At 37.5% G+C, this 26635-nt stretch overlaps 5 protein-coding genes and 1 long non-coding RNA gene across 6 annotated transcripts; 3 read left to right on the plus strand and 3 right to left on the minus strand.

The window, feature by feature from the left end:
* Positions 2244-6809, minus strand: LOC18611046. The gene is made up of 5 exons (XM_007047061.2): positions 6373-6809; positions 5853-6080; positions 4533-4616; positions 3641-3770; positions 2244-3556 (listed from the first exon to the last, which is right to left on the minus strand). The coding sequence occupies exons 1-5, from the start codon at positions 6684-6686 to the stop codon at positions 2570-2572; spliced, it is 1743 nt and encodes a 580-aa protein (XP_007047123.2). The 5' UTR covers positions 6687-6809; the 3' UTR covers positions 2244-2569.
* On the plus strand, positions 7420-9688 carry LOC18611047 (GDSL esterase/lipase At2g23540). Its single transcript, XM_007047062.2, has 5 exons — positions 7420-7906; positions 8113-8243; positions 8336-8584; positions 8687-8942; positions 9151-9688. The coding sequence occupies exons 1-5, from the start codon at positions 7570-7572 to the stop codon at positions 9372-9374; spliced, it is 1197 nt and encodes a 398-aa protein (XP_007047124.2). The 5' UTR covers positions 7420-7569; the 3' UTR covers positions 9375-9688.
* Positions 13867-15063, plus strand: LOC18611048 (dof zinc finger protein DOF3.4). Its single transcript, XM_007047065.2, has one exon. It carries the CDS (start codon positions 14056-14058, stop codon positions 14767-14769), a length of 714 nt encoding a protein of 237 aa, XP_007047127.1. The 5' UTR covers positions 13867-14055; the 3' UTR covers positions 14770-15063.
* LOC18611049 lies at positions 17865-19169 on the minus strand. Its single transcript, XR_001927811.1, has 3 exons — positions 18988-19169; positions 18303-18547; positions 17865-18215 (listed from the first exon to the last, which is right to left on the minus strand). It is a non-coding gene; the product is annotated as an uncharacterized LOC18611049 (long non-coding RNA).
* On the plus strand, positions 20036-23877 carry LOC18611050 (nuclear pore complex protein NUP58). Its single transcript, XM_007047067.2, has 6 exons — positions 20036-20535; positions 20872-20986; positions 21749-22222; positions 22628-23129; positions 23303-23343; positions 23510-23877. Exons 1-6 carry the CDS (start codon positions 20246-20248, stop codon positions 23546-23548), a joined length of 1461 nt encoding a protein of 486 aa, XP_007047129.2. The 5' UTR covers positions 20036-20245; the 3' UTR covers positions 23549-23877.
* LOC108660482 (pentatricopeptide repeat-containing protein At3g50420) lies at positions 24053-26604 on the minus strand. The gene has a single exon (XM_018114022.1). It carries the CDS (start codon positions 26501-26503, stop codon positions 24386-24388), a length of 2118 nt encoding a protein of 705 aa, XP_017969511.1. The 5' UTR covers positions 26504-26604; the 3' UTR covers positions 24053-24385.

Here is a 26635-nt window from a genome sequence, read left to right on the forward strand (position 1 = left end):
GACTAAAGTTCTTTAAAAAAGGTAAAAAAAATGAAAAAAGTTAGTAGCTCATTGGCATATTTCGAGGCCAAAGATTAACTGTTTACTATATTACATATAGTGCTTAAAATCCAACCATCAGCTAATGATGGTCTGGAAGACTGCAACCCCAAGAATCAGAAATTTCTGGGTTTAAAAAGGTCAGCCATGGCCTCTGCCATTTTCCTCCAAGACATTCCACTGATCAAATCTAGTTTTACTTTTACAAAGTTATGCTCTCTTTGCATGTTTGGAGTTGGAGGTGTCTTTGTCAAAAAGTAAACAATGAATCATAATGAGAAGTTTATGGTTGGAAACATTCAATTCAATTCCCTCCAGCAACCTTATAAATTTGGTAGACAACTTAGACCCAAATTCATCGAAAAGTTAAAAGATCCTAAACTTTTCAACTTAGAAACAATGGAAAATTTTGGTTAGAAATATTCCGAAATTAACATATTTTTGTAAAGGAAAAATGAGTTAAGAATGAAGAAAAACAAAATCTTAGTACACAAGTTTGAACAGGGATTATAATATCACTTCAGGACTTGGGCACAACACAAGCAATTGCCCACATCAAAGATAGCTTCATCTTCAGAGCATGATGCAAAGAAAACAAACAAAATTCAAGTCAACCCTTAAATGGATGGATGGGGTCAAGAATATGGGATTGAAACTATGATTTTAGTAATTAGAACTTCTTTTAATCAAATTGAGTCTTTACACAATTTGCTTCTAATAAGGAAAATCATGTTTTTTTAAATGCAATTTTCCTGGCAAATCCAAAAGAGCACAAAAGAAAATCATTCCTCACCATTACATGGAGAGCACGTGCATTGCTTTGGTTGTAATTTATTTGTCAAAGGCAGCCTATGATGATCATGATTCATGCTTCGTCAACTATCTTTTGAAATTGCCAAACTACCCCTGGTCAAACCTTGACAAATTAGGCTCCATGGGAGGAGCCTGAGCCGTAAGCAATGATTATTTGATCAGTCAACAATAATGAAAGGCAGAGGGCTAATTAATAAAGCGGAATGATTTCTGCGAAATAAATGCTTTAAGGCTACATACTTGTATAATCATTTGTGTATTGTAAGGCATCCCTTATCTTTGTGGTATATACCTTTTAGTTTCAACAACAAAAGCATACTAATCAAATTTGATAAAGATTTACAGATTGCGGAGTTGACAGATTTAATGGAGAACATCTTGAGAATATTGGCAATGGAGTTTTAGTGTTACCAATTCAAGAAAGTTGACAGATTTAAAACCTGGTCCAAGCCCAACAGACCTACTTATACAAGCATCCATGGGTTAGATTAGAACAACAGAAGAAAACGAGGGAATGCTTTCTTACTGTCACTCACTCAGCCATCCATGTCCATGCATGTTATGATTGTTCCTTCAATAGGCAAGAGACATCATCGGCTTTGTTAAAGTTGGGTCGGGAGGCTTCATTTGATTGCAATGAGTGGGAGATGATCACCTTTTCTTTCTTTTTTTTTTTTTTATGGCTACCATGTCTTTTTTATGAATGGATTTTAATTCAACGTTGGTTTTCTTTTCTTCTTTTCTCTGTCTCCGTTCTTTTGCCAAGTTCTGTTGCAAAGGCCTTAACTTTGGTGGAACATGCAACTGAGAAAATTGACTTAAGCTATTTCAATTTCATCTCATTGAAGTATGCCACCCTCTCTGATCATTTGTTGTAGGTCTTGGTTTTGACATTTAAAGCACATTGCAGTCAGTATTCCCAGAATTAATGAGATGTTGATGTTTAAATATAGGCAAATTAATGATCCTCAACCTCCTCAAAACAAAATCTAGTTAGCATGATCATCGATAAACGTGTCTTGGGAAAATTAAAACAGGTCTTTTAACCCAATCTGACTGGGCCGGAACATGCTTTAATGTCTGGTCTTGGGCTGCCTTTTTTTTCCGACAGATACTTAAGTCCAGCCGGATTGCAGTCTGAAGTCTGAACGATATCTTCCTTTATCTTCATTCCTACATGCCATGCCATTATGCCAAATGGCGACCTCCAGAAAATTTCAGTCTTCGTACCAAGAAAAGTTTTATTTCCCTTCGGTACTTGAAAGTTGAAATAGTGCGGGGGCGTTGTATGTAGCGACAAAGTTGCGTACTAGACAATATCATAAAAATCCACGACACAGATTTTAAGATCATAAATCTGAAACTTCATATGAAAAATAGGGCAGTCCAAGAATATAACAAGCTATGTCAATAGAAATAAGCACAGCTACATATAAGCACCAACATGTTCAAGCTACTGTTCATTAAAGATATAATAGCGGTAATTACGTCTCAAACTAACTTCATAAAGATTAGACCACAAAATGGGACTTTGGCAGGACCCATAAATGTTGCAAAGCACACTTTAACTAGGAGGAAGAATGAAGAACTGCTTCTTCAACTAATTTTGCTTCTAGACCTAAGCCCTATACAAAATATTGAGGCTACTTCCACTGTCAATAAAAGCATTATGAACTCAATCCTAGTTGACAAAAGTACTGATGAGGAAGCTGCTCCTTCAAAGTAATTTCTTTCGCGGCCTTAATCTTCTGGCTATACAGTCTACATTAGTCCCAGAAGAAGTACGCTTTAGATTGGCCTCAGATTCCTTCCCTGATGAAGTGTTTTCAGCAACCTGCTTAGCATCCGATACACTCTCATTTGCCCCTGCTAACACCTGCTCGTCATGATCTTTGCCTTGTCGACGCCTTTGCTTCATCCTTTCAGCAATACTGTCTGGGCTATGTCCCATAGCAGATGCAGGCCTCTTCTTAAGCTTTGGACTACTCTCTGATGCGATATAGCCTTCACCTTTATTGTCGTTATCAACATGTTCCCTCTCTTTGACTTGTTTCTTTTCTGAGACTACATGGTTTGCAGTCTCTTTAACATCCAAAACTTTGTCATTCACCCCCATTGTCCCATCATCATTGCAGCTGTTATCTTTTCCATGCCTTTCCGCAGCATTGTCAGGGCTAGGTTCAACGCTAAATGCATGATTCGTTCCAGGTCTCACGTAACGCTCTAATGTTACAGGGCTACTGTTAGGTTCTTTGTCTGGGAAATGCAATTCCTTCTCATGTTCACATTTGAACCCATCATCTCTCTTTTTTCCAGAATCTAAATCTGAAGATCCCAGCTGCCCATGGGCATTAAGGTTGATCTCTGTAGATTTCCCTTCTTCAAACTCTGCTTCAGAATTTGAGAAGAGCAATGGTTTCCTTGCAGAATTTTGATGAATAATAGTTGGATTTGGTTCTGGGTACGCATTGTTGTCTTTTTTCTCACAGTTCAAGCCATCCTCTCCAGATTGAGGATTTGATATTTCAGGCTGATTATTGTTGACATCAGAAGATCCTTTTGATGGCAGTTCTAGAGCTGGAAAGGACAGCGACCTCTTAGCAGAAACCTGATCAATAGTATCTGGATTCTTTTCATTATTGGTTTGCACACGTCGGGTTTGAATGAGATAATGTGCAACTGACTTGAAGCCCATTTGTGATATCTGGAAAGTGGACAAAGTAGCTTAGATCTAACTTCACCTTCCCAAAACAGTCTGAGCAAGAACACACACTATTGGTAGACTTACCTTCCTATAAAGAGAGCCAGTAGGGGCCCACCCTTTCGCTTGCCGGCACAAACTACAGTTGCAAATTCCACGACACACAGGGCAAACCCAATTTGGATTCTCTATTGCTTCAAGCACATGCTCTCCGTATCTGCATGGTTTAGATTGAAAATTAACAACAAAAACACCTATAGAATGCAATAAATAATTAGAACTAAAAATTTTGAAACACCTGGAAGATAATATTCTAGCTGAAAGCTTGAAACATCAAAATATTTAGTGACATCCGCATGGAAAAATGGAGAGGAAGGTTCTGAAGGCCTCCATATCAAGCATAACAGTAGATAACATGTCCCCACTAGCTAAATTTAGGTGGCATGAGCAGGATGATACTCAGAGGATTTTTGAGAGAAGAGATGATGAGGTCATCCTATGCTTATCATGTACCTTATTGTAACTTTTAATAGATAAAACATTACAACAATTTGAGGTGTAATATTTAGGGTTAGAACATCTTTAGCCAAACTGGCTAGAATACTTGGATAGTCTCAATAATTTCGGACTGGCTAGAATACTTGGATGGTCTCAATCATTACAGACATCTGCACCTTCTGAACTGAATAAGCAGCCATAACAAGAAGAAAGGACAAAAAGGAACTACTTGAACTAACAGTTTGGAATCAACCAGGGAAAGTGGCATGAATTACAAAATAAGAAGAGCATGTAGAAACAAAATTATGTGCTTGAATTCTAAGGAAATATAAAACTATGGCTATAACAGGTTTCCTGATTGCTTTAGTTGTTAGAATGCACAATTTATGTATTAAAATTAAAAAAATTACTGATACTGCAGGACAAGGGGAAGCACAGAGGTTAAGGAAGACATGTATGTAACTTTAGAAAAAATTTGCACCTCATATATAAACAATCTCCACAGAACTGTCCTTGGACCATGCCACATTTGCTACAATGAGTACGATGACCAAGAGTTTTCTGCCTGCAACATGGCATCTTCATCTTGTCACTAAGTGAAATCAATTTAACTGCTTAAAGTCATAATAAATAATATGAATAAAAGAATATTATCAAACGACATATAGCTGGGTGGTAAGCAATGTGGAAGAGAGGGGGAAAAAGGTAAAGGATGCTTTAACCATTAGAAGCCTATCACAATTCAAATGCTTCTAACATTAAAAAAGGAACAGTAATATACAGAAAGGTTATTGTAAAATGTACAGCAAGTTAACCTGGAAGTGTTTGTTACACTATATTTCTTATATCACCATTGTTCGCAAATGAATGAAAGCTCGCTGGTAATACTACAGCCAAAATAAACCTGAAGACACCATTCCAATCAACATATCACTGCTTCCACCAGCTGTCCATGTTCTCAGATTAGAGGACAATCAAGCAAGGCATCCTGCCTCTCACCACAACCCCAAGTGGTGACAAAGACATTATTCAGATCAACACAATTATGTAGCCCTTATGTTGAAAATGCAAAAGCAGTTGAAGTGAAGATTTCCTTAAAACTTTCAAGTTCTCAAAAAGGAAACATTCATTATACAAGTAAGATGATGGTGAAGAAACTAAAATAACTTAAAATTTCTTTCCTCTAATCTAACAGACCCCTTTTAAAGTTTTAGGATATTTATGAGCTAAAAACCAAAACTACTAATGTTGGTAGCCAAGAATTGTATAATTATGAGCTAGAAACTAAAACTACTAATGTTGGCAGTCAAGACATTATTTCTTTCCTCTAAAAAAACTAAAATTTCTTTCCTCTAATCTAACAGACCCCTTTTAAAGTTTTGGGATACTCAATGAGCTAGAAACTACTACTACTAATGTCGGTAGCCAAGACATTATTCAGATCAACACAATATGTAGCCCTTACGTTGAAAATGCAAAAGCAGTTGAAAGGGGGATTTTCTTTAATCTTTCAAGTTCTCAGAAAGAACATTCATTAAACAAGTAAAATAAAGGTGAAAAAGCTAAAAAACCTAAAATTTCTTTCCTCTAATCTAATAGACCCCTTTTAAAGTATTAGGATATTTATGGAGCTAGAAACTAAAACTACTAATGTTGGTAGCTAAGAATTGTATAATTGAATTATCTTGTGCAATTATATCATACTTCAATTAAAAGTTCACACTGTTATACATTCATATACTAATGTTATAGTTTTCCATATACAGATAAAATGCAGATGGGATAGGGAAGACTCCCAGACCGGCATTGATGGCAAGTCTTTCCCTTGACAGGATCATAAATCCGTCTTCCATCACTTCCACATCCATCCACAAAAAGTGTCCAGATCCTCTCAGTGTTACCCAAAAGTTTCTCATGCTCTTCCGTATACACCTCTGATTCCTTTAGCTTCAGATCCACATCCTCCAAAAGTTCATCTTTTTTTGCCAAAACCACTTCTGAATAGGACACTGGAGTAGTATTTTGCAACCTAAACAACCCCAAAAAAAGAAACAAAAACATTAACTAGTTTTGAACTTGCAGTATTATCCAAAAGTACAAGTTTCTTCTTTTCTCTTTCTCAATTCCTTAAAAACATGAATAAATAAAAATAAAAGCTTTAGTACTTCAATACAGCCTTTAAACCCCAATGGAAAAAACTCCAAATTCGTTGCTTTCGATTCTTCTTGGGACTTTTTTAGTTTCTTGTTCTACTTAGGTGAAATAAGGATTAAAACTAAACAATAAAAAAAATTGCAAAACAAGGGCAACAATAAAATCACCTGGAGGAGCGGCGGAGGGGGCCAGATGGCAACAAGGAAGAGCGTAGTGGGGTAACTGGCGGCTTACTGCCGCTACGGGGACGCCCACGCCTTGAGGAGAGATGAGAGTTGGAGTTGAGGAGGGAGTTGGATCGGTCTTTAAGACCAAGCTGTTGCATTCTTTCAAGGTTCTCTTTGATCCTTTCTTCTCTTGACTGTTCATAAAGTGAGATTTTTGGGGTTCGGGTTTTGTTCTCATTGTTGGTTTGAAGATGATGATCAGAGTTGTTTGGTGAGGTTTCTACGGTTTGGGTTTTCATTCTCACTGCCGGCATTGTTCTCTGCTCCTCTCTTTCTTCCTTGGGTGTCTTTTCAAGGTCTCTGTTCCCTCGTTTCCGTGTCTCAACGGTCGAGTTTTGAGCCCATTATGGGAAGTGGGAGAGGGAAAAGGGAAAGTGAGCTGGCCAGTTGGATGCTACCAGTTTAAAAAAAAAACATAAATACTGTACTGTTTTTACTAAAAAATTAGTTTCAACTGCACCACCCAGTTGGGTGGAATTAAGCCCATTTCAAAAGCGGGTCGGGCCTGACTTGAACCTTTTCTTGTGGGAGATTTGGGCTTTATCTTGTGCTTATTGGGCTTTTGGACCCTCAAAATCAAACTAAAATAAAAGCAACTAGGCTTTAAGACTCACGAAAAATTGGGACATAAAGCAGAAATTGGAGCATTGTCCCATTTTCATTTCGATGTTTCTGGAATTCTCAATTATTTAAAATGGTTTGCTGATCATATAATCCACCCATGGCACATCAGTTTTGACTGAAAATTACAGACTTACTTCAAGTTGAGTAATCTCAAATTTTCTGAGTTACCAAACGTCACCAAGGCTCCACCAGAACATTCTCAATTCAGCCTGCTGATTCCAATAATACCAACAAAGAAAAGAAAAAAAAATGAAATTAAATCAAGACTTTGTATGTGACCATATAATATATAATCTCGGCTGCCACCTTACGTATGCCTAAAGAAAGGCCTAAAAGTTCATAAAACGTTGAGAAATTTACAGGATGTTGATCAACTACCATGCATCAAACGGTCCACCCCTTTACAAAAAGGGGTCAAACCAAATGCAACTCCATATAAACTCAAGTCTTGCAAGTTTTATCAAGTCGGATTGATTCTCTTTGCTCCTCCCAGCTAACAGGAAAGTAGTTTATATGCTCACCTATTTGCCTCTACGGTGCTTGGGACTTAAAAGCTTAGTTTGTATCAGCTTTGATTGTGGAGTAATAGGAGCCATGGCGGCCAGGGTGAAATATTCTTGGAGTCTTGCCTTGGTTCTTTTGTGCATCGTGAGTTTGAGCTACTTCGGCAACGCTGCGGATCTTGGAGCTTCTTTCGTCTTTGGTGATTCTCTCGTGGATGCTGGTAATAATAACTATTTACCCACCTTGTCTAAGGCAAATATTCCACCAAATGGGATTGATTTCAAAGCTTCCGGTGGACAACCTACTGGCCGCTACACCAACGGGAGAACAATAGGTGACATTGTTGGTAATCTCTTCTCTCTCTTTGTGATTCAATATGTATTTATGTTCTAACGAGTATATCGTAAATCGATAATATATAATCAAGTTGACAAGTAGATATACTCTTCGTTTTATTGATTTAAGTTTGATTAATTTTTGATATTATGTAAATGAAATGATGTACTTACATATTTATGAATAGACTAAACTCTTTTGTTTCTATGCTAACAGGGGAAGAATTGGGGGTACCAAACTATGCAGTTCCATTTCTGTCTCCAAATTCTACAGGAAAAGCTATACTCTATGGTGTGAATTATGCATCAGGAGGAGGAGGGATTATGAATGCAACTGGAAGAATATTTGTTAGTTTTCTCTCTATATTTTTACACCTTCTAACTCTAATTCATTTCCACACAAATGATTTATGGAATTATAAATTTAATCTATTTTGCAGGTTAATAGGCTAGGATTGGATATCCAAATCGACTTCTACAATACTACGAGAAAGCAGTTTGATAAATTGTTGGGTCCATCCAAGGCCAAAGATTATATAAGGAAGAGTTCCATCTTCTCAATCACAATTGGAGCAAATGATTTTCTGAACAATTATCTTCTGCCAGTTCTCTCCATAGGAGCAAGGATTTCCGAGACCCCTGATGGTTTCATTGATGACATGATCAATCACTTAAGGGACCAATTAACAGTATGCAAATCCAATCACACATGCTTAATAACCGATGCAATTCCACTGGTTAAATTTGTTGATTATTAACTACCAATTAATATGTTGTGTTTATGGTGGCAGAGACTTTACCAGCTAGATGCTCGGAAGTTTGTCATAGGAAATGTTGGTCCCATAGGCTGCATACCCTATCAGAAAACGATCAATCAGCTGAATGAAAACGAATGTGTTGATTTGGCAAATAAGCTAGCGAAGCAGTACAATAGCCGATTACAGAATTTGCTGACTGAACTGAACGGAAAGCTCCCTGGAGCTACATTTGTTGTAGCCAATGTGTATGACCTGGTGATGGAACTCATCACAAATTATGAGAAATATGGTACTAATTAATCGATATTTCTAGTCTTTTAATTTATATATAAATATATGTCTTTTATATATACGGTATTAAATTACAAAAGAAATAGAACTCTATCATTCCACTCATCTCAAAGTTCGAACTCAGAACTTTTGAAATTATAGAATTGTATATGCTGATATGCCTGTATTACCCAAATATATATCTAAGAAATGTGTGCTTTATGTAGGTTTTATAACAGCAAGCAAAGCCTGTTGTGGGAATGGAGGCCAATTTGCAGGTATAATTCCCTGTGGACCAACATCCACTATGTGCAAGGATCGTGACAAGCATGTTTTCTGGGATCCTTACCACCCAAGCGAGGCTGCCAATCTCATAATCGCCAGGCAACTTCTTTACGGAAGCACAAAATATATTTCCCCAGTGAATCTTAAAGAGCTTCGTAATCTTTAGCTGTACTGGTTTTCCTTCCATCTTTCATGACTATTTTCAATCTTTTCCTCTTTGAAAAGTACCCAAACCAGATTGCTTGTTACGCCAAGAGAATTGTTATTGTTTCCATTGTTTGCTTTGCTAATATTTCACGACCACAAGTCTCTTTTGTAGCTTTTATTGGTTTTTCAAGAACTTCCTTTCGTTTCCTTTTATGGTTTCCTACTTTTCTTCCTCTCTTCATTGTCTTTTGTATCTACTTCCATGTTTGGAGCACCTTTGAGACATTGGAGAAACTTTCAAGCTTCAATAAATGTGAAAATGATTCCACTAATTTTTTTCCTTTGTGTCATGCAAGTGGTAGTTACAGTTGAGGGTGGATGATCGGCTTTTCCAACAAGAAACTCATCCACAAAATGACCCAAGCCTGCAGAAAACTGTGTACCTACCTTCTTGAATGAGTGCAATGACTTGTTGCCTATAGGCAAAGAAACAAAGTAGCTGGCTTGATTGCTGTGCTGTGCCCTCTGTTAATCGAATTAATATGGATTGAAATTTGGAAAATCCATCCAGCTGTCGTCCATACAAAGTGAACCAATTATCTGCCGACCGACCGCTTTTAAACTTTCCTAAACAGCATAGAAACCAAATCTTCCTTGACTTCCCTCCCCGGCATTCCATTCTCATCTTTGTTGTGGCTTGTCTTCTTCTTCCACCCGTAACTGTTCTTTTGCCTCTGTCATCCTAATTGCACGAGGAAGTTAGTCATGTTTCCTAAATAAATAGTTAAAATAGGTTAAAATTGAATCTTGAAATAAAATAATTTGACAAAAGCATTAATTTAGTCTCCTAAATATTTATAGACGCAGGATGTCCTTTATCACATATACAATTATTTATTTTATTTAATTAATTAATTTTAAATAATACTTATAAAAATTCATCAACTATTTAAGAAAATTTTTAAAATAATTTATTCTTTTATTACCTTCAATCGAATCTCTATATTTTTATTTTGAGTTAAACAAACTTTTATAACTAATAATTGATTAATTGTTATTAATCAAAATATTACTCATCATTTTATATCATATGATATTGGCATGATAATAAGATCATGTTATATTTTATCTTCTACGTCAATGTCGTATCAATATAAAATAATAAGTAGTATTTTAATTAATGGTAATTAATCAATCATTAATTATAAAAATTTATTTGATCAAAAATAAAAATATAAAAAAATAATTGAACATAATAAAAAACTAAAATTTATTTAATTTTTTAAAATTGTTCAAATGCTTTTCAAGAATTAGACCATTAATAATGTACTTCTTAAATATATACACACATGGTTTTTTTTAACCATAAAAAAAAAATTCCACCCCATGGGTGAGAAATTAGTAAAAAAAAAAAAGAAAGAAAGATAGAAAAGGAATCCTGAAAATGATTTGCTTTGGAAACCAGTTACACGAGTGAGATGGTTGTCATGAGTGAAGGCCTTTCGCATGTTGTTCCATTTTAGTTGCTATCAATTATTACATTGTAATCATCATAGTCAAAACAAATTCTGTGGTGCATATGACAATGCCAAAAAGTTATGCAAAACCTCCTTATCTTGTATGCTATGACACAGATTTATGATGCAAAAAATCTCGCAATCCTTAGCTTGGCATGTAAAAAAATTGAGAAAATATATCGAAATATTGTACAATCATGATCACTTAAGACAAAAAAAAAAAAAAACCTAAGAAAAGATTACCAAAGTAATTCCTTCTATATATTTATAAAATTATTAATGACGACCTATGGGTTCGACATGTACAGTAAAAGAATGAAATCTTATTTTAATAACAAAATTAATATCTAAAATGTATTAAGATTTCGTGTCATACAATTTAATCTAATTTTATACATAACAATATGTTAAGAGGATGTTGATGATTTTCGGTTTTGAAGGGTTTAGAGCTCTTGACTGATCTACATTAGCAGAGGCAAAACAGACAAAAGGATATAATGAATTAAGTGCCTGGTGCGGAAGGAATCCTGAACTCAAAGAAAAAGCCAAAAAGAACAAGGTGAGAGTTGGAACAAGGAGGAGGGAAGTGAAGAAGCAAATGGAAGGAAATGTCAGTTATTATGGGCGACCGAATAAACAACAGGTGAGAGAAGGGAGATGGGGAGGCTGAGGATATTTTTTGTTACTTTGACAGCGACACATGATGTTGTGCCGGAGACACTAAGATGGCTACTGAGCCCCGCGCATGCCCACTGCTCTAAGACCCCTCCAAAACCCCAACCTCTCCCCAACCCCACATTCACCGACAGCACCGGTCCTTGACTGACCGCTGCCACTGTTGGTCTGCTGCTTCTTGACCCCACCCCCTTTACCCTTTCCTTTTGGGTTCATACGGTTGATAAGTTCCCGGGTGTACTGTTTGACGACCGACTCCCTGCGGGTTCATATATTTTCATATGTCTAAGGCCTTATCTTTGTTGTTTTGCACATTTAGCCTGGACATATGAACTTCAAATTTTGTAGTTGGCTCGCACAAGGTGGGGTTGGTTACTGGTTAGGTATGCGTTAAATATTGACTTATTTGATTTCCAAGCAGACAAAAAGAGCACGAGCCATGACGTTGCGTTTGCATTATACAAGAACTACTTCATCTCCTTCTGATTATGTTGACATAATTTATCATGAAATGAATGAAACCCAACTTTTCAAAAAAAAAAATTGATTGATATGTATAACATTTTAATATAAAATTTATATCAACAGATTGTCAGAAAACGAAGTATTAAACAATTGAACATAAGATTGACTTATACTAAAATGAGCATTGAGTACTAAATTAAAACTCTTGGATTATCTTGAAATTAGTTACTGTTAATATTTCATTCGTATTTAGGAAGAATGTTTGTTAGGATATGAGAGTTGGATACGGGATGAAGCAAACAAGTAAACAATCCAAACAAAGTTTAAATGGATTTTTCAATAGAGATCATGGTATATAAAAATCCCATTAAAGAATGATGGATGCGATATTCATTTCCTGTTTTTTTTTTTTTCCCTTCTTTCTTCGCTTCCAGATGTTGGAGAGGACTGTTCTTGTAGCTAATATACAGGGAGAAGCCTATCAATCACCATTCACCAGGTTCATAACCTAGGACATTGTTCACTTGACCACTGAAGAGAGACAAAAGGTCGAAGGGCATCTCTTCCAGAAAATGGCAGCCCTTGATTCCTGCTGGGGCTAGAAACAGAAGGAAATCAACGGTGAACATGTGAAAGGGGGCAAAGCTGTGCGCCCGGAAGAGGGAACAGTTTTGTTTGGTAATGAAGAAATGAAAACAGTAGAGCGAGAAATCCGGTAAGGGATTGGAAGGAGGGTACGGAGGAGGAATCTGATGCGGACATGACGCGTCCGAAATCAGAGGGAAGACCCAATAATTGCACCCCACGCTGCCCGACAATCATGATTCTGTCTGTACTGTCCCACCTCCATCAATCCCTCTCAATCTCTATCCTCTTCTTTCACGCTATATATCTACTCCTACGACTCACGGTCTGTTTCTCTTTTTTTTTTGGTATTTTTGTTTCAAATTCTTTTGGCTCTCGATGTTTAGCCAGACACTGTTGGGAATTGGCACTGCTGTGGGTGGCTGCACCCTTTAGCATGCTTGTCTAGCCCCCTTTCAGTTCAGTCTATTCATTAGGATGATGGCAATGGCACATTTCACACCCAAAGCAATGGAGTTTTGGAGTTTTAAGTTGGATATTCCAATTGGAAAAGTCATTTTGAAAAAGACAGTATTGATTAAGTTTCTGAGGCGTAGTTTTCTTCGGCTGCTGGAATGTCCCCTCAGAGTTTGATTTTTCTAGCATAGGGGAGAAAAATTGTTGTTACCTAGAGATAGAACCCTATTTATACCGTGCACCCTTAATATTGCCTCAACTAATAATTGCCAAGCTTGGTTTTGTTGTCCCAAAAAACGAAAGAGAATACACAAAGAAATCTCCTTACAATCCTGATAGATATCTTTGTGATTTTCATTAATGGAATATTGGAGCTACCTTGACTGTACTTACAGTGCAAATGTAGCAATTAAATTATGTATTTAGTTCTGCCAACAGAATTAGAAGTAGCAGTGTTCTTTGAACTTGGGCATTTTTCCATTACTGATTACTTCCCAAGTGGAACAATCATTACGGAAACCAAAATACTACACCAAATGGGACCCTTTTTGACTGCTTATCCATCTGATGATTATTGATTCTTTTTTATTTTTATTTTTTGCATAAACCTAAAAGGCCAAAAGCTAAAGAAAATTCCAAAAAGAAGAAGTTAACAGTTAACTACACCAAGCCGTATTCCTAGCTGATAGAGCCGACTCTCGATAGAGCCCATTCTGTAGCCGACTGATCAAAATGTCGTGCCTAACAGAACACTGTAAAGCCTGCTCTCTTCTTCTCTCTCTGCTCATATAACCTTCAGAACATGTTTCACTGTCTAACAGATTCTCTTCCTCTCCTTCTCATTCTCTCTCCCCATAAAACCCCCCCTTCAGTCTCCCCCCACAACAAGCAAATCCGAAACTACCTACCGGATAAAAAACACAAACTTTCTCAGCCAACAAGAACAAAATCAAAGACTTGAAGAAGATACTGTATAGCTAAGCCACTTTCTTTCGCCTGAAAATGCCATCTGATTCCGGAGATCAAAACAGGCGTTTAACCAAGGCCCTTAACTCGGGAGCCCCACCACCAGAACAAGAGCAGCTACCTTGTCCACGCTGTGACTCCACCAACACTAAGTTTTGCTACTACAACAACTACAACTTTTCTCAGCCTCGCCATTTTTGTAAGTCTTGTCGCCGTTACTGGACTCATGGTGGCACCCTCAGGGACATCCCTGTTGGCGGTGGCACCAGGAAAAATGCTAAGCGTTCACGCACCAACACTCATGCCACCGCCATTTCTGCCACCAATGCTGCTACCACCACTACTAGTCATAATAATTTCCCATTACCGGCCACCCCGGTTTTGTTGCCACTCTCCGCCAATCAGGGAACCTTCGGTATTGGTGGAGAGTCTAAGGGCAACGGGGGTGGTAACATTTGTGGAAGTTTTACTTCATTGTTGAATACTCAGGGACCCGGTTTTCTGGCTCTTGGTGGGTTTGGGCTTGGTATTGGTCCAGGACTAGAGGATGTTGGATTTGGGCTTGGAAGAGGAATGTGGCCTTTTTCAGGAATGGGAGATGGAGCTGCTGCTGTTGGTGGCAATGTGTCGGCTGCAAATGGGATGGGAAACACATGGCAGTTCGAAAGTGGAGAAACTGGGTTTGTTGGTGGGGATTGCTTTTCTTGGCCTGATCTTGCTATTTCAACCCCTGGAAATGGACTCAAGTGAATCTGCTCTTTTGGGTTCATTGTCTTTTTCATGTTTCTTTTTTTTTGTTCTTAAGTGGAAACCTCTTTTTCTTTTAGTACAAGGTAAATTAGTGAGTGCTGAGAGTAAATTATTAGCTATATGAAAGTAGAAATATGACTATGACCCTTTTTTTTTTGTTCTTTTGGTGACTCAATGCCATGTGATTTGGTTTGTTTTGCCTACCATTTCTGTGCAGAGGGACATGGCTCAAAATGATGAGTGTGTAGTTTTTGGTGTTGATATGCTAAACCTTACCTGCTTTTCTAATTGCCAGCATTCTCCTCCAATTTTCATCACAACCAGCAAAAAATATTTTAGAGAGCAGTGTTGTTTAAGATATGATGGGGTGATGGCTAAAGGGCTTTTATATATATTTTTTATTATATTGTTTAACTAGATGAAATGCCACTCAAACCGTTTCTGTAATGTCCATCAAAACACTTAATTACAAGTAGATATGCCCATTGTGAAGTTTGAAGAATTTGTGAGCTGGACATAAGAATTGGCCTTAATCCTAGAAGCAACTGAAGCACATTGCAATGAATTCCACTCCTCTATGACAACTGTCGAACTCTAAATCAATTTGATTTTGATTCCAGATAAGTACATTCAACTATGGTTTTTGGTATTAGGCTCTCTACCTGACCTACCAACCACTCTCTGGTCGTTGAAATTTGCAATATTTTCTCGAAAGGGAAGATCTCTGTTAAATTCTCCAGATTGTGATGGCTTGATTGTTCACTGATAGCGTTGCTCTTGGTTGTTAGTTTTCCATGGCCTTTTGGTTAAAAGTCCTCAAACATCTTGCTTGTCTGTTTTGTTTTTTATGTTTACTGATTGTGACTAAATCGCCTTTCCCACACCCCCCCCAAAAAAAAAAAATAAGTGCTTGCTGGAGATAGTCAAGATTCTGATGTGACACTCTTTGAATGTGGATGAATTTAGCGATCTGGGTCATGGATACTAGGAAAGAAGAAAAAACTAATTCCCTTTCAGTTTTCATGCCACACACCCTTCATGAAAACTAACAAGCATCCAAAACTATGGGCTTTCAAACTGGAACCTAACTGTTGTTTTTCCCCATCACATGCCAATTTTCTTTTTCATGGAAAATCAGTCTACTTTTACCAAAGTTAATTCAGAATTGGATAAGCAGACCATCAATAAGGCCACGTTTTGCAGAATCTGCATTAGACAGAAATCGAGAAAGGAAGCTCTCTGTTCTGTATAGCTGAAAGAAGGACCTGTTGTTATTTATTGAGGAGCATTCGCTTAAATTTAAGCTGTACAGGGAACCTGGTGGATGTCCAGAGTTGGTTATGCTTTGTTCTGCCAATCATCTAAGTAGAAATAAATGTTCATTAATTCCAATTGCCGGAAAGTTTCATTTATTTCGTGTACATTTGAAGGTTAAAAAACTAAATGTAGATGGACGCTTCGACAGAAGCACACAAATTGGCTGCAAGCATTTAATTTATGGCGATTAAAGTCAGTTAAAAATAACCCCAAAATTGTAAATTTCGTCTGTAGTTTTTACACTTCACCTCGACGGACCTTTTGCTTTTTCACTCACTGGTCACAGCTTTACTGCTTTTACTGTTCAAACTTAAAAGCTATGTCGGTGTGAATAATTTACTGGTCTAGAGACTTTAGAGTAATTGATCATGTTTTGCCTTGTCTTTTGATGCAGAAGGCTAAGACCTTGGAGTGAACTATGGAATGGAAATGCAAGGCAACATCCTACTACCTTCAGATAAAATTGTAACCCTTTGCAAGACCAAAACATTAACGGACTTCGCTTTTGCTAATCAGGATGAACTCTGGCCTTACGAAGTTCAGAAATTGAAGTTATAGCTGGAAAAGAAAACATAGACGTTAGAGACTTAGGCAACCGACCTATGTCACGCTATCAAAAGGGCTTAAACCAACATTAAACCACCTACATATGTTTAAAAAATGCAGCTGGATATGAGGTATTTCCTGTTGATTTAGCAGCCAATGTGCTTCCAGCAATGAGCAACCCTAAAGCTGCCAATGTGCTTCCAGCAATGAGCAACACTAAAGCTGTCTATACAGCTGCCAACCTTGGCATTACTGTTACCTCAACTCCTCAAGTATTTTCCTAACAGTATTAGAAAATCCTTTTCATCTTTCAGTGACACAATTTTCACCTGAGATAGTGACGGTCCAGGAAGAATATAAGTACTCACTTTACTTTAATGTGTATCCTTCCTTTTACTCTGCTGATCCAAAAATAGTTCGTCTAGCTTATGCACTTTCCAACATTTGTGGTTGTCAGGATGGAATGTTTGAATACAGAAACCTCTTAGTCTTTGATGCCATGGTTGGACGTAGTAAACTGGGCATTGAGAGGTGCTGGAGCTCCTAATATTGATGTTGTTGTGTTAGTGAAATTGGATGGCCATCAGGCGAGATGGAGATATCGCAGCCGATGAAGGGATCAACATGGGCCTATGTTTTTGCTTTGTTTCATGAAAACCTCAAGCTTCCTGGAATTGAGCCAAATGTGACTGAGGTTTACACATTCAGTTTCAATCCTCAGACTTTGCACATCAACTAGGTAGCTTTTTTGGGCTTCCGATTAATTTCAATGAATCTTTTATCATGATGCCATTCAAAAGATGCAATGACAGGAAGATGATTGAAGCTCACGCATCAACAGTGAGGCAGGAAGTAATTCTCCATACTGCAAGACACTCTGTTGCCCGGCCTGCATACATTTTAATTGCAAATGTCTCGAGAAATGCAGGACGATGCCAGATTTTTATTAAGGGAGGCGCCCAGATAGGATAACATATTCATCTCATAAATACAGTGCATCTGTTATTGTTGCATCGGACTGTTTATTGCCCCAGTGCTTTAAGAAAATATGGACTTGAAAATTATATTATGGATTGTTACTAAATCCAAGCAGATCAAATATATTGCAGAAAAAAAAATTTCAATTTTACTGATTTTGTCTTGATCAATAAGAATGTTACTAAACTATTTATACAGAGAAAGAATGTAATCAATAAGAAAATAAATAATTATAAATAAAATTTCTTCTGTCCTTCAATTGATAATGTCATCCTTAGATCTTACATTCCATAAAAGCTAATGTTTCTATTGAAATAGACATTTGCTGTAATCTATAATTTTAATAAGAAAAAACCTGGATTTGTAGATAACACATGGAATTCTGAATAAATGATGCCCTGGAATGGTTAGAGACTTGTTATTTGCTCTCTATATTATAGTTTACAGTATTTTGAAGAAAACAAAGTAGCCAAACATGCCCTTCACCTATTGAGACGCTCGATGCCTTCTATGGTCATAATCTCCTAAAAAGGGTGCAGATCAGTATGCAACCTTTTCAATTTATGAGTTTGGATGTGTGAAGTATCCATGTTGACCTTCAAATCCTGAAGCATTAAGTGGAAAAGAGAGATCAGATATTGCCAAAGTTAGAAGTGCATGTTCTCTGGACAGAAATATTTGGCTAATCCTACCTAGTATCAGCCAATGGGAAAAGGAGAAGAATGGATAAGAGGAACAAATCATAAACATGTCAGTAAATGCAATGTGGCTTGAGCATTCCATTGAAGCTTTCTCAATCCTGTTACTCTAAAAAATTTTAGCTCTGAAATGCTCATTGCTAGTCCTTCTTAGTAGGATTCTTGCCACAAAATCCTGAAGTACTATGGATCTTTCTTACAGGTTCCTGATGGCTTCTCAAACATGAACTTTTGAAAAACTGCAAAGAATGCAACTACTGTTAGTTTTAAAATAAGAATTGACACTCACCCTGTAGGAAAAAGTGTAAAGAAATCTAAAGATTTTAAAAAAGAGGAAGGGAAAAGAAAAGGAAAATCAATCATCCTGTTCCCAACATATACATAATTGTAATATGATTTGAGTAACTCAGTCTTGTATCTGATATGTAAAGTGTGTATCTCTTCATTTATGATCTTAACTCATCCACGATATATTTACAAACACAGATATATCAGTTTAATAAGAGTATGGATGTTGCTGGAGTCAGCTCCAACCACACTTTGCAACTTTTCGGTTTTGGTAAATTGCTAGTTGAGCACTACCATCCCATCCCATGCCAAAGCCTAAGTACATATTCTTTGGACTAAAGAACAACAGACTCTTCTCCTGGTTGAGAACTAGAACTGATATGCTATTTACCTGATATAGAGCAAACGCACCCAACCTCCACCTTCTTCGGAAAACTTGGGAGAAAACTCAAATATCATGATTCAATGATGTATTCCACCCCCTGCACACCAGCCAGCAGCAGCACTGGAGTCCAGTGTGCAAGAGATGGAATATAACATAAACCCATGTTAAACCACCAACCAAAGCCTTTACTAATCTTCTTGCAATTGCAGGCAGAAAAATTGGTAAGATGATGCCAATTTATAATGGTGCAAGATGGAGTTGATTCCATGTCGGTCATGCATCCAAAGTGAAGTGCGGATTCAGAAAATCCCGCTACATGGTGGAAGAACATGGGAAGTGCTCGGTGAGGTGGAAATCACCAACAACTACCCCCCCTCTGACATCATCCAGTCCAGTGAAGGTGGATGTCCAAAATCTTTTAGAATCTTCGCTCCATTTTCTTCGTGGGTTTTATTGAGTGCAAAATCTTGAGTATCAAAGGTATCTTAATGGTGGGATTGTTTTTGGCCGCTGCCATATATTTTTCTAACTTCTTATTCTGGAAACTTTTTAACTGATTAATCATCTTTTCCACTTTGTTTCAAAACGCAATCTTACTTTTCAACCTCCATTATTTCTTACTACTATTTGTTGTAATATGGTTGAAAATTCTAGACTCAAATATCCTCCCATCTAAGCTCTCTTTCCTTCGCATTTAATTTTTTATAACTTATCATATTAAAAATTTTGTAATAAAGGTGACATAAAAATATGACGTATAGTTATTTATAAAAATTTATTCGATTTAGAATAGAAATATAAAAATTTATTAAATGTAATAAAAATATATATAATAATTTAAAATTTTTGTAAACATATTATAACCAAAATTAAACTTGATCTTAAGCAAAGCCAAAAAGATTATTACTCATGCCAATCTTTAAATAAAATAATTATTAATGTTTGTCATAATTCAAATAAAAGAAAAAGAAAGCCCAAATCCATGGGCTTTGGGGTCCTCATGTCCCTATGCCCCCCTGGACTTGAAAAAGAGAGAGAAAAAGAAAGTGGAGTATGGCAAATAAATTCAAATTCCCAATTTTCCATGCTTGCAGCAAGTAACAATAGTTCAAGGCAGGGTCTGATTTTCTTGACGCCTTTCTTCTTTCAATTGCCTCCATCATTTTCTCACTCTAGGGTTTAACAAAAGGGGTTTTTTCTTTCTCAATCCTTACCCAAATGTCTCTACTGAAGCCCTAATTTTTCGTCTCAAGGAAAACAAACAATGTCGTCCTTTTTCTCAACTCCACAGCCCCAACAACCTCAGCCATTGTTTCAACCCCAACAACAGCAACAGCCCTTCCAGCAAAGCAGCCCATTATTCCAGCCCCAACAACAGCAGCAGCAACAACAGTTGCAATTTCCACAACAACAGCAGCAGCTTCAACAACAACAGCAACAGCAACAGCCACAGCAGCAACTTTTTCTTTTCACTAATGACAAGACTCCTGCTAGTTACAGCACCAAATGGGCTGATCTGCACCCGGATTCTCAAAAACTTCTGCTTCAAATTGAGTATGGTTTCAGTTCTTTTTAATGGGTTTTTGTTTCATTCTTTTATGTTTATCTTTTTTTGTTGGGTTGCTGGGCTAGAGTATTAAAAGTAGAAAGCAACTAAGTACACTTCTGCTTTAAGCTGGATAGTAGTAGAACTTTTTGGCTGTCTGTTGAGTGTTGGTACATTGAACTTAAATTTTCATACAGTTTGAATATTTATTTGATATTGTCATGGTGTTTTCCTGGAAAAAGTGCGTGACATAAGTTTGCCGTTGTGATTTGTTTTATGGGTTGAGCCTACATATCGGTGTTAATGGCACTCTGAGTAGGCGTAATTATGGTTTTGGAATGTAGGGAAAGGATTTTGGAGTACAGGGATGAGAGCCAGAGGTTAGATCAATGTAGTCGCCTTTATGATTCTTCGGTTTCCAATGAAGGGTTTGAGCTTGATGCCAGCCACATTGTTCAGGTTTAACCTCTGCATCTTTTTTCCTGTTTATGTGAATTTGTGCTTACTTTCTTTTCTGGTTTTCTTTTTCTATGAGTTTTGCTGCTTCTTTAGACCATGCATTGATAGAGAAGATGAGTAGTAATTCCACAGTTTGCTTATAGTTGAATTTGGAGAATAATCTGAAGTAGCATTCTTGGTATTCAACGTGAAACTATTATATGACGCCCATATTAGGATTTAAGTAATGAAGTATTAAGCAACAAAAACTACTTTGACTATTGTGAATATTTGCACTAGCTCAATTTCTAATCCATTTTTATTTTATGATGTATTGCTTTGTCTGTTTTTGTGGAGGGAGTGCATTCATAAGGGATGCAAATAAGATATGTGCTCCATTGTCTGAATTTATGAGTGGGTAACTCAGAAGTGTGTACTATTGATGAGTACCAGAAACAAATTCTAAACTGTTGGAGAAGTTTCTTCCATCCTCATTAAGAGAGGGTGTTTAACCTTTGAAAAGTTATTTCCAAACCCATTGATCTGAGAACAACTAGATTTTAAGTAGAGTTAAGTTATTACCTCCATGCCAGTCTTATGTGCTTTCAAGAATAGAACACCTCTAGACTTACAATACTGAATCAGTTGATATATCTTTTTGAACAATGAAGCATGTCCCATCCGAATGATATATATAAAAAAACCATCAGTTTTGAAACCTTTTCCTTGTCCATTGCCCCATTATGGTGCTTAGCATTGGTGGATGATTGGGTGTTTCAACAGGAACTTGGAGGAGTCAGGACTGCCATGGAGCAGCAGAAAGCTTTGCTGCAGGAGTTGATGGCTACTGTGAAAGATATGTTAAGGAATACAGAGGTTGCCGTTCGTTCATTCATGATGCTTCGTCCCCGGTTCCTTCATTCAAACATAGCAGGTGCTTCAAATACCACTGCACCATCCCAGGCTCCAGGGGCAACAACAACACCAGGTTCTAGTGCTCAACCTAGTGCTGCATCCATTCTACCAGTTTTTGATTTTTACCATGGGCTTCCAAAGAAGCCTTCTCTATTTCTACAGCATACAATTGCTAGATTTGAGAAGTATTTGGGTGAGTGTCGCCAGTGGATTGAAGAGTTGGAACAACTGCTCCTTTTCAATTCTGACAGAAACTCTATCAATCACACATCCTCATTGTTGCAATCTCTTCCAAAAGTCATGTCCAATGTTCATGACTTTTTTGTTCATGTGGCTGCCAAGGTAAAGAATATATGTGTGCTTGTATCATTCTTTGTCCATGTGTGATGTCGTCTGATTGAGAGTGTGTATATATATAGATGTGTACAAGATATATGCTAATTTCAGTTGCATGTTGTCCTTGGTAATTGATTATATGCTAAGGAGCAGAAATATATGTGGTTGTTCAAAACTTTGTAAATTGAAATTGAGTTGAGAGCCAGGATTTTTGGTGTCTTCTTATATAAGGCTATGCTTTTAAATACCCTTGATATATCTTACTTTTAACATAGTTAACATGCATTCAAGGTATGATATTTGAGTTTAAGCTATATCTGATTTCACTCAAACTCTTAACATTCCTCCACCCCATAAAGAAAAAAGAAGGAAAAAAGATTTTGACTTGCTGTATAACCATGTGTTTCTTAGGTGGAGAGCATTCATCAATATATTGAATCAATGAAAACAGCATATCTTGCTGATCAGCGCCGCAGAGGAGATGTTAATGATCCTTTTCTTGAAGCTGATCGGAGAGAAACTGCCAAGCAAGAAGCCGCGGCTAAGAGGGTACATCCAACTTTGCATTTACCTGCAAATTCACAGCCATCAACTCAGGTTGCTGGGTTGTTTGCCAGCTCAGCAAATCCTGGAGCAGCTTCTGCCCCACAGACATCTGCTGCAACAGCATCAGCTTCTTCTGGAGGGGGATTGTCTCTTTTTAGTACACCATCTTCGACTCCTGCTTCTTCCATGTCATCTTCTCTGTTTGCAACTCCAACCTCAGGTGCTTCCATTCAGACATCACTTTTCAGTTCCTCATCAGGATCGTTTTTAGGATCTGCATCCACTCCCTCTCTGTTTTCTAGTTCTACACCAGCTTTTTCTACTGCATCTGCTGGAGGCTCACTTTTTTCGACACCATTTGCTTCTGGTACCTTCTTATCCCATTGGTTTTTGAAATCACTTTTTATTTTCAAGTATTGTCATTAGGAAATCATGCTTGGAGTTTTGTTTTTGAGTAATTTCTGTATTTGGACATGGGTTGATAAATTTTTTTGATCTAATTAATTTTTTGTCTGACTAAGTTACTTCTCTTTGTCCCAGGTGCTGCAACAGGGTCTGGTGCTAGCTTTGGGGCTGCATCTGTGAGTAGAATGTTTTCTTGGCTTTCAATTTTTTTCCTTTTCATAATTGATTATAAAAATAGCTAGTAAGCTTCAAAGAACACTAATTGCTGTGTGAGCATCAGTCAGTTCTGTTACCTGGATCTTTGTATTTCTCTTCATTAACCTCTTTTATGTGTTCTTGCAGAAATCATCGAGGCCAAAATCTCGAACTGCCCGACGTTAGTCATGGTAGCTTGAATGTGGAATCCTGAAGCAACTTGCTGTCTACTCAAATGATTCGTTGCACATAAAAGGAGCCACACATTTCGTTTTGACAGTGTCTTTGAACGTGAAATTGCTTAAAGTTCAGTGTCTTTAGCTCTGGAGTTGAAGGAACCCTGTAGTTTTTTTGGTGAAGTCCAGGAAAACAAGATGTTAGCTTTGGTGAAACATACTAATCCCATTTTCTTTGCAGCTTGATGAAGGTGCTACAAGATCCTTGTTACTGTAACATTGTAGGTCGGATTTTTTCTTGAGAAATAAGATAGGAAAAGCATAATTATCTTTTATCAAGATATAATCATATAAAAAGCATTTTGGATAAATCATTTTCAGTTCTGAATTTCTGATTGTCACTTTTGACTTTCGTTTAGGATGTTTCAAAGCTTTCTAATGCCGTATATGTTGGATTATATGTCTAACCCCTTCTTTACAAGATGTCACAAAATATATCAACCTATGCATAGAGTTCAGATCACAAGCTTCCAAATACGAATATATAAAGAATTTTTGCCCGTTAATGTTTTTTTATAGCTAACAAATTACAAAATTCTGGAAATCTAGTGGGAATTTATACAGATTCCCAATTTGGTTGTTGGATAATAGAGCAATTTGCAACAATTTTGTGTTAGTATCCTACTCAATGGATCCAGATGAGAGTCTAAGCCCACAGTACCCACTCGGTGAAGCGTAAGCTTTCGCTGGTTTCTACAATAACCTCACCTGCCAGGGCGAGCAGCTACTTCCAGTAAAAATATGCAAGCTTCTCAGTTTTCCAGCCGACTTTTTATCTCATGTTAAACTAAATACTTGAAACGAAGTCATCTGTTACTGTTCTTATCATGTTCCCTTGTAACCTATGCAGTTCAGCTTGTGCATCATTAACCCGGGGATGCAATTGATCTCCAGAAGAGAATATATGAATATTGTTCTTATCTTCAAACCAGCTTAGCCCAGGATCCTTTTCCAATGTCAAGTCTCTTATCTTTCTCCTCATTTCTGCCACACCTTCCCATCTCTCTGTAGCTGCGTAAAGATTTGAAAGCAAGATATGGGTTCCACTGTCTCTTGAATTTATTATTAAGACTTGCTCTGCTGCATGTACTCCTTTTTCCAAGTTTCTGTAAGTGACACAAGAGCTTAGCAAAGTTCTCCAGAGTTCCAGATGTTCTTGACCGTAAGGTGATTCTGTGATTATTTTCTCTGCCTCATCCAATAATCCTGCTCGACAAAGCAAACTCACCATGCAAGAATAGTGCTTGGGCCCTGCTGTGCAACCATTTTCCTTCATATCTCCCCACAAGAACTTTCCTCTTTCAACCAAGCCACCGTGGCTACAAGCAGATAGTAGAGACAAAAATGTTACCTGATCTGGTCTCAGTTCATTTTTTAGGATCTCCTCGAATAGCTCCAATGCATCTTCTATCAATCCATGGAGGCTATATGCCCCAAGCATTGCATTCCAACACTTCAAATCAGGTTTACAAATCAAAGAAAATATTGATCGAGCAGCTTGAAGGCTTCCATTTTTGGCATACATATCTATCAGACTACCACAAACAAACATTTCAACATCATATCCAGCTTTTATAGCCTGAGAATGAAGCATCTCACCTTGTTTCAACATTGCAAGGTCAGCACATGCACTTAATGCTCCACTGAGAACAAAGCTATCCGTCTTATGACCCACTTGACACATTTCAACGAACAATCTAATTGCACTCTCCCCATCAGCCATTCTAGAATAACCCATAATCATTTCAGTCCACAGAACCACATCTTTTTTCAGGATCATACAAAAAACCATCTGAGCAGATTCACTATCACCATTTTTGAAATACATGGACACAAGAGCGGTTCCTACAAAAACACTACTTTCCAATCCTGTTCTTGTAATTTGACCATGCAGGGGCTTCCCATAATCAGACGCTAAGAGTGCACTTGTTGCAGAAATGACAGCAGCAAAAGTATACTCATCAGGCTTGGGAAACGACATTCCTTTCAACTTGACAAACAGCTCCATGCCCTTCATTCCATCACCATGCTCTGCCAATCCCGCGATCATTGAGTTCCAAGAAACCAAATCAGGGTTTGCAATCCTACTAAAAACGTTCAATCCCATTTCAATGTCACCACAATTGCAATACATGTCCAGCAAGGCATTTTGCAAAGGTAGATCAACTACTATATTCGAAACAACAACTCGGGCATGGATAACTTTCCCACAACCATAATTCCCCACCTTACCACAAGCATTTAACACCATTGAATACGTATATTGAGTTGGAAAAACCCCATACTTAACCATAAAAAAAAAGAGAGCCAGCCCTTCCTTTATCTTTTCATTCTTCAAGTTCCCAAACATTATAGAATTCCAAGCAACAACATCCTTGCCGTTTATGCAACCAAAAACTTCATTAGCAGATTCTAAATCCCCACGATTCGAGTACATCCCAAGTAATGAAGTTTGAACACAAACATTACCCAGAAATCCACACTTCACAACTAGAGCATGTATCGAAGAACCAATCAACCTATCCTCAACCAAAGAAGCAGCTTGTAGCAAGCTCGTGAATGTGGCACCATTAGGCCTTAAAGACTCGAAACCCACCTGGGAAAACAAGCTAAAGGCTAAATTAGCATGGTTAGGAGCTCGAGAATACGCTGAAATGAGCGCATTGTATGAAACTACATTTCTACTGGGCGTTTTATCGAATACTTTCTTGGCGTCGGAAAGGGAGTTGCATCTGGAGTACATGGACACGAGGTTGTTCTGGAGATATGGTGAAGGTGAATCCAGGGGTGTTTGGGTGGTGGTAAGGAGCAGAGCGTGGAGTTGACGCGCTATTTTGAGGCTGGTTATGGAGGTGCATTTTTTAACAAGGGAGGCTAGGCAACAGGTTTCATATGATGGTGGCATGCACGCAGACAAGGAGAGTGGGGGATGATCGCAACTCGAAAAGTTATACGCTCCGACAGAGATTGAGTTTCCTTGGTTTTGGTTTTGCAGCCAAACAGAATTAATTGGTAATTGATTTTTTAAAATTAAATT

Source organism: Theobroma cacao, chromosome 1 (genome assembly GCF_000208745.1).
Source record: "Theobroma cacao cultivar B97-61/B2 chromosome 1, Criollo_cocoa_genome_V2, whole genome shotgun sequence".
NCBI lineage: Eukaryota > Viridiplantae > Streptophyta > Magnoliopsida > Malvales > Malvaceae > Theobroma > Theobroma cacao.